The following is an 8,525-nucleotide window of genomic DNA, read 5'->3' on the forward strand; positions in this document are numbered from 1 at the left end:
GGGTTCTGAGGGTTATGAGAAACACTGTCCTTAGAATAGGCCTTTGTCTTTTAATGGACTCTCAGAGTCTAGATTATTTTAGGGCTTGGCAGATAGGAATTTAACAGATTGTGATGTCATCTGTAATCACAACAATTACATCTGTAATGAGATATGTTAACAAAAATAACAAAATCTGGGGTGCCTGGACGGTTCAGTCAGTTTAGCGTCAGACTCTTGGTTTTGTCTCAGGATGATCTCAGGGTTGTGAGATTGAGTCCCGTTTCAGGCTCTGTGGTCAGTGGGGAGTCTGCTTGTAAGATTCTCTTTCTTTTTGCTCCTCACCCGCCACATGTTCTCTCTCTCTCTCAAATAAATCTTTAAAAAAAAAAAATGACAAAATCTAAAACTCCTATTTTTCTGTGAATTGTGTATTAAATTGTGAAATACTGGACAAATAGCATTAAAGGTAATACTTCCTTAAGTATCAAAAACTTCAAAAAATATATGATATAATTAAAACTTAAGGAATATAATTGTGCCTTTTGTGTGTGCTTCTGAATAAGATAAACAGAATTTTAATAAATTTAAATGCTATATTGGGGGTGCCTGGGTGGCTCAGTGGGTTAAAGCCTCTGCCTTAGGCTCAGGTCATGATCCCAAGGTCCTGGGATCGAGCCCCACATCAGGCTCTCTGCTCTGCGGGGAGCCTGCTTCCTTCTCTCTCTCTCTGCCTACTTGTGATCTCTGTCAAATAAATAAGTAATATCTTTAAAAGAAATAAAAATAAAATAAAATGCTATATTGGCAACTTTATAGGAACTTTTAGACTCAAAATGGATATATAAAAACCTATGAATTTTGTGATCTGATCATTTCATGCCAATAGTTTTCCATGTCATGGGAGAAAAGAAAAACCTTAAAAAAAAAAGGTAATACTTCATTTTCAAGAAATTCATTTGAATATGCAGTGTGCATACTACTTGGTCGCATTTGCATATTTTAGTTAAAGGCACTAAATCACTGGAGTTTCATAAGAGATTTTACCCAGGGTCTTGTGTGTTCATTTTTAATGCGATATAATTGGCAACTGTCTTGGAAAGTTGGACTGATCTGTCTTACTTCCTATAAGAGCTATTTCATTCTCGAGCACCCATATATATAGATAACAGAATCAGTTTCTGTACTTTTCTTTCCATTAATACATGTGTAGCTGCCCTTGGATGAATGCTGTGCCCACATATAAACACACCAGTTAACTATTTATTGATAGCATGGATGACATAGAGAATGCCATTCAAAGTCCATCTTTATCTTTAGCTGCTTAATTCATTTGTCTTGACCCTTGTATGAGGAAACTGAAAGCTATGTGTAGTTTCTTTGAGACCTCTTCACTTCCCTTGCGACCCTAAGTGAACTCCTTAGTCTACCAGGTATTTTGCAAATTTCAGGAAGTCCCTAGGGCAGGCAGCTCAATTTCCTCCTGCTGCTTGAAAACCAGTTCAAACTGTATCCTTTACTGGTGAGTGGTACAACTTCATCCCTGAAAATAACATATTTTATGAAGCCTGTATGATTAAACTTAGCATGGTATGCCCTCTGGCTCTAGGGAAGAAAAAGGCAAAGAAGCCTCATTTGTTCTGCTGGGTCCTCATGCCAAGAGACATTGATCGCCCTAGTTTCTGCTTCTCTCCTGTCATCCCTCGGCCCTAATCCCTTTCCGGTGTGTTTACCACACTTGCCTCTCAGCGTAATCCCTGAAGTCATCAAAGTAATCTCCATATTGTCTATAGAAATACAATCCCTTTCTTGCCTAGTTCAGTCTTCATCTGTTTTATCAGTGTCTTACGGAAGAGTGAGTCATGGATGAGACTGGGGAGAAATCTACTGTTTATTTATTTTTAAGATTTTTATTTATTTATTTGACACAGAGAGAGAGTAAGGGAGACAGAGAGAGAGAGAGTACAAGCAGGGGTAGGGGCAGAGGGAAAGGGAGAAGCAGACTCCCCACTGAGCAGGGATCCCAATGTGAGACTCGATCCCAGGACCCTGGGATCATGACCTGAGTGGAAGGCAGGTGCTTAACAGACTGAGCCACTGAGGTGCCCAGAAATCTACTTCTTTTAAAATTATTTACACAAATTCAGGTAGATTTCTTATTCCTAAGAATAAATGTGCCCCTGGTATTTTGCTACTCAGACAGTGTTTTTTTTTTTTTTTTAAAGATTTTATTTATTTTATTTGACAGAGAGAGAGATCACAAGTAGGCAGAGAGGCAGGCAGAGACAGAGGGGGAAGCAGGCTCCCCGCTGAGCAGAGAGCCTGATGTGGGGCTCGATTCCAGGACCCTGAGATCATGACCTGAGCCGAAGGCAGAGGCTTTAACCCACTGAGCCACCCAGGTGCCCCCAGACAGTGTTTTAAGTGCTAGTGATAACAGCTTTCAAACTGTGAACCATAATGGCGGGTCAGAATTCAGTACCACAGATGAAAACTTTGTCCTATTACCAGTCTTCCACTTTGCCTGTTTATTTGTTTGATTTATTTTCATTTGGCGTGAACTGGTTTGGATTTGCAGATGTTGTATGTGATGGAAACAAATAAATTACGGTATCTTTGATACCTCCCTTACATATATGGCCAGTAATGGGTGTCCTATTACCACTCCAGAATTTTACTGTATACACGACCTCAAAGCTCTAGGAGGTGGACAGTAGAAGCACTAAGGCTCTTCCCATCATTTCTTACTGTGGCTTTTTCCCCACCCCGCTGAACTGAACAGGTTGCTATATTCTGTCCTCCCTCCGTCTGTTGCCAATGAGCTGAGACACAAGCGTCCGGTGCCTGCCAAAAGATACGACAACGTGACCATCCTCTTCAGCGGCATCGTGGGCTTCAATGCTTTCTGTAGCAAGCACGCATCTGGAGAAGGGGCTATGAAGATTGTTAACCTCCTTAATGACCTCTACACCAGATTTGACACATTGACTGACTCTCGGAAAAATCCATTTGTTTATAAGGCAAGTCCAGGTCATATCCTAATGTGGGACTCTTCAGAGTCTGAATTTCAAGGCCCTACACTCAGAGGCATCACAAGCACCTTCTCTGATTCTAGCCATATAGACATGCAGCAGCCAGCCTCCGTGTATTTACTGTTTACCATTTTCTTAAATAATTCCCTCTTATTATAAAACTTTCTCTTCCTAGTAAACAAAAGGAATAGTGCTGGTGATCCCCTAGTGAAAATGAAATGTTCAGCAGTCCATTGGCACTTACATTAATGAATCTGTGCAGGTTGTTTATGATACATAATATAAATTTAACATTTGTTGTATGCTCTGCAGGAGACATTTTTACTGAAATATATAAATGCTTAGCATGGGAAAGAAGTTGGAGACCAGGAGAAGGCTACTGGGGACTCAGATCTGCTTTTAGATAACACGGACTTGAAGATAAACATTTATAAGATATTTCTGCTATTTGTTTCAATTGAAAACAAATATAATTTTGAAAAAATGAAGTCAGGAGATTATTACTTCATAAAAGTAAGAATGTTAACTAAACCATTTCCAGGCATCTGGAGTAATAGGAGTACCACAAAGACTATTGATTTTATAGTGGTTTTCTGAGGTACAATGTAACACTTTGTGAGCACATTAAATATAAATAGTTAATGAATATGATAAATCACTGGGCTTTGGGTAGTGGCCCTTGTGTCATAAACCATCATTATTTTAGGGAGTTAATGGCAATTAATTGTCCATTGAATGGTAAGGGTATCTGGGGTGAGAAACCCGGAATTACTAGGGAGAGAATAATGTTGTGTGTGGACCTGCCTGTAATCAAAGACCTCAAGGGCCATGTGTGTAAATCTGAAGTAATTATAAGGTTTCATCTTGTTGGAGTTGAATGCATTAGAATTTTAAAAGAATTCAGAGAAAGAGAGTTTAAAGTTACCGGTAGCCTTGAAAAAACATTGTTTATATTTAAGGGTAGCAAATGAAATGGTAATGTTTATTCTAACCAAGGAACATGTGAATTATATGTGCTGTGCTAGGTGGAAACAGTTGGTGACAAGTATATGACCGTGAGTGGTTTACCAGAGCCATGCATCCACCATGCACGGTCCATCTGCCACCTGGCCTTGGACATGATGGAAATTGCTGGTCAGGTTCAAGTGGATGGCGAATCTGTTCAGGTTAGTGAATAAAACACATATAATAGTAGGAGGAGACCTTTGTGGACAACTGACCCATTCTTTACCAGGCAGTCACTAATTATATATAAATTATAATATTTTCTTATATCCCATTTTTTCATAAAGATGGGAAATCTGTCCACCTATTTGAAATTACCTAGACTATTCCATATAGTAAAATCATGAGGGTGAGATAAAACTTCCTGTCCTTTCTGGCTTATTTTTAAATACCTCTTTCCTGTGTCTCATCTGAGTTGCCAGAATCATATCTTTGAACTCTTCAGACTTTAGAAAATGAATGTTCCTCCAGGAAGACAGATTTCTGTGAAGGTTTTTTGTTTTTATAAATACACTTGGAGTTCTTTTATTTTATAAATATGCTATAATACACGTGGGGTTCTTCTAGAGAATTCTTAAGATTTTTTATATGATGGTTCTACATTCTGTAATGTAAAGAAATAAAAAGTTAGTGTTTTGGTGATTGAACTTATGGAAACAAAGTTTGGATTTCTGCAGATAACGATAGGGATACACACTGGAGAGGTTGTTACCGGTGTGATAGGACAGAGGATGCCGCGGTACTGCCTTTTTGGAAACACCGTTAACCTCACAAGCAGAACAGAAACCACTGGTGAAAAAGGAAAAATAAATGTGTCTGAATATACCTATAGGTAAGAAAATACGTCTTAGTTTTGACTTGCAAGAAAAACGTCTCTTAACATGTGGCTTAACTCTCAGTGGTTTTATTCTTTTTAAACAGTCATTGCTTATGCTCTTAGGACTGTTTATTTCTTATTTGAGAAAATTGGGTCATTGCTTCCACTTCTAATGATTCCACACCACCTTAGGAATTCCCTGTATGATCGTTGTCACTAAAACCTTGTGTTACCTTTAAATATACAACTGTAGTGTGGGTCACTACACTACCTACACTTTTAATTTTGGTTCATACCACTTTTTCTATACAGCCATATTCCATACGACTCTCTCTTCCCTGTCCCGTTTTTTAGATGTCTTATGACACCAGAAAACTCAGATCCACAGTTCCATTTGGAGCACCGAGGCCCCGTGTCCATGAAGGGCAAAAAAGAGCCAATGCAAGTTTGGTTTCTTTCCAGAAAAAATACAGGAACAGAGGTATGACTAATCAGCATGCAATTCCTTTTTTAAAGACAGAATATAAATACAGAGCGCTAAAAATAAGTGAATAAGTAAATAAATAAAACAGAGAAAGAGCTAGATTATAATCACTGGGAATAGGTCTCATTTGAAAAGAACTCTTGCTTACAAAAATGAACTCTCCAGTGAAGCAGCGGAAATACCGAAACATTAATGAGCCAGTTAGAACAATAAAAACTTCCCTAAGTTTACTTTACTTTATACTTTATGCAAAGTTGCCAGCTTTTGTCTTCTAATGAAATGAAAACCAAAAGCACCAGAAGGGGAAGACCTGTTTTTGTTTGTTTATTTTTATTCTTCTGCCATAATCTGATTTAAACACGGCTGAGATGAGAGGGCTGGGGGGGGGGGTCCCGGTCCTCTTCCCATAGCTCCCTGTACCATTCTGAAATCACCGTCCGGGCAGAGTCAGGACCACAATTTGTAGGTGGTTCCTACATCACGAAGCTTCGGATCCTTCTGAGGGCCAAGCTGTCTCCCCGTGGAATGTCTGGCGATCTTTAGACGTTCTAGTCCCATGGCGTTTTTCCTAGAAAGAAGAGCGATTTGTAACCTTCTCCTACCTGAATGACTGCGTAGGGCAGCCTCAGGTTGGTGCTCGTGCTAGGGTCGCATTCCAGCTGGACGGCCCGCTAAGCCGTCCTCAGACAATGGCCCTCTGCCCCGACTCCCACCGGGCCTGCGCACACCAAGGTCGTGCCCACTCTGTTGCCAAGCAGAGCGCTGCGTCAGAAGCGAGTTGGATACTTTGTTCCCCTGTTGATGTACTGGTTCTTTAGAGGGGGAGGGGGAGACTCACTGAGTGTATTTCTTTTTTGCGTAGACATGCATCCCCCTAAAAATGCTGGTAGAGTGTAATTCCTAAAAGGAATGGAATGCCAAATTTTAAAATATTTATCTTCATCTTCTTTCTGGTCTTTTTACCTTAAATAGTTTACTTGCGGTGTTGGCATGTTTACGGATATTCTTCTGATAAATTAAATTCTACCTCAAGTGTTGCTCATTTGAGGTGGGTGGCCCTGTTTCCCCCAGAATGAGGGTGGGAGGCAGCAAAACAGATCTAAATGCAGATCACATTTAAATATGACGAAAAAAAAAAAGTTTTGGGGGGGATACTGCCTGCTTTATTATCACTGAAAATGAATTCCTGTTTATTCCACTCTTGAAAGGAAACAACTCAGGATGACGACTGAATGTTGGACCATGGAATGAAGAGGACCACAGAAAGGGCTCCCGTGGTCCCCAGTCACATGCCTCTCCTAGGAGCCATTATTCCTGTGGATACATATTTCGCTTTGTCCTTTGCAGTTATCCCAAGCCTTTCTCCTTGGTATAGCTTTCATGATTCACTACTCAACCTTAGCTCTGCTTTTGATTATTTTCAAGGTTTAGTATATTACCTGAAGTTTGGCTTTATATGTGAATGATGTGAGCTTCCTGTGTCTTAAGATCTACCACTGAACATGGTAATTTGCAAGTGGTAGGCACCCAATAAATATTTGTTGAATTTAATTAAATGACACTGAACAGTATTTGGTCATGTGTATATATCATATCATGGCTTACCAGATCTGTTTAGTGTTCCATGTATATGTCTATGTATGTTTTAATGACTATAATAACATAAAACAAAGTTTATATTGTGCCCGTGTATATCATTATAGAAATCATTTTCTAAAGGAGTGAGTTCTAAGTTTTGGAAAAAAAAATGCCATTTATTTTCAGATTCCCAAATAAGAATTAATATACCACACTAAGAAAATAGTGACTATTTTGAATTGTACTCATTTTCCTTCAAAAATAGAGGGTGCACATTCCTGTTCCAAAATATTTGGTTGCTTACTCAAATCATATATAATGTGGCATTGTAATTCCTCTAAAACTCTATGTTTTTAGTATATCCCTTATATTAAATCTCGTTAACCACTTGCAGCTGTTACAAAAAGCTGTACTCTTTCACACTGAACAATTACCTTAACTTGGGATAAATGTTAGGCTCTCTAACCACATCCAAGAATAAAATTGGAGACACCGCTGGGATACTCCTGAAAGAGCCATTTCTGGCCTTTTATTTCCAGAAATGAGCTTCCTTTTCTTAGCTTGGAAGAATGTGATTATATCCAAGCCATCATGTTCAGAAACGTTACTTTAATTTTGGCATCAAATGCATTCCTGTTGGAATAATTGGCCTATTGTTCTTAAGTATCTCTGATAATTTACTAATATCTACCTTTATAAAATATAGTGCAACTACTTTTGTGTAAAAATCTTTGTCTTGAAATTTAGCATTTCATATCAGCACATCTATATATGTATAAATGTTCAATGTTCGTGTGTAAGAGAATCTGCAATAAATTATTTTTTCCACTTGTCTCTAGACAGTTTGTATTTCAACAAAAATGTTATTGATGTTATTGTTGGCCATATTATTACTGCCATTTTTATAAGTACATTTTATAATTTTCCCAATTCTGCATTTTATTATTTTTTACAAAGATTTTATTTATTTATTTGACAGAGAGAGAGAGATCACAAATAGGCAGAGAGGCAGGCAGAGAGAGAAGGGGAAGCAGGCTCCCCGCTGAGCAGAGAGCCCGATGTGGGGCTCGATCCCAGGACCCTGGAATCATGACCTGAGCTGAAGGCAGAGGCTTACCCCATTGAGCCACCCCAGTGCCCCGATTCTGCACTTTAAATTAATTTTGATTCACTGTGGTTATACAGTTGAATAGCTCCTCTTTGCTTTATTCTCAAACACTGCTTATCTTTAGTACCAACAAGTGGGAGAAGCAAGACTAAACCTGGAGGGGGAGATCCACAGATCAATAGGAAATGACAGCAGCCCTTGAGGATCTCAGTCTTTTAGGAGTGAAAAACACGTATACAAATAATTAAAATATGTGACATTTGCAGTGATAAAACACAGTTAAGAACTAGCAAGGCTCTAGGCCAAGTCCAGCAGCCTACCTCAGGATCTCCAGCCTCTCCCCTGCCAGTCATCACTGGCAGCATGAATTCTGTGCGCTGAGTTGGCTTTGCAAGTGCTCTTCCTAATTTCTAAATTCCTTGAAGTCTCATTGTTGCACTGACCCTGATGACCATTTTGTATTTATTTGTTTTCACTTTTTTTAAAAAAATTATTGTTTCTGGTCAATTACTTCACATACAT

The 8,525-nt window shown here is 38.9% G+C and overlaps 1 protein-coding gene across 2 annotated transcripts in view; it reads left to right on the forward strand.

The window, feature by feature from the left end:
* The window catches only part of GUCY1B1 (guanylate cyclase 1 soluble subunit beta 1), a 48,314-nt gene extending 40,581 nt beyond the window's left edge, over nt 1-7,733 (forward strand). For both annotated transcript variants that reach the window (XM_044224672.1, XM_044224673.1), the window contains 5 exons: nt 2,762-2,999; nt 4,037-4,177; nt 4,694-4,848; nt 5,188-5,314; nt 6,526-7,733. In XM_044224672.1, coding sequence (XP_044080607.1) covers nt 2,762-2,999; nt 4,037-4,177; nt 4,694-4,848; nt 5,188-5,314; nt 6,526-6,549 — 685 coding nt within the window. In that variant the 3' untranslated portion in view covers nt 6,550-7,733. The remainder of the gene's footprint in view (nt 1-2,761; nt 3,000-4,036; nt 4,178-4,693; nt 4,849-5,187; nt 5,315-6,525) is intronic.
* The last annotated feature ends 792 nt before the right edge of the window (nt 7,734-8,525 follow it).

Source organism: Neovison vison, chromosome 11 (assembly GCF_020171115.1).
Source record: "Neovison vison isolate M4711 chromosome 11, ASM_NN_V1, whole genome shotgun sequence".
Classification (NCBI taxonomy): Eukaryota; Metazoa; Chordata; class Mammalia; order Carnivora; family Mustelidae; genus Neogale; species Neogale vison.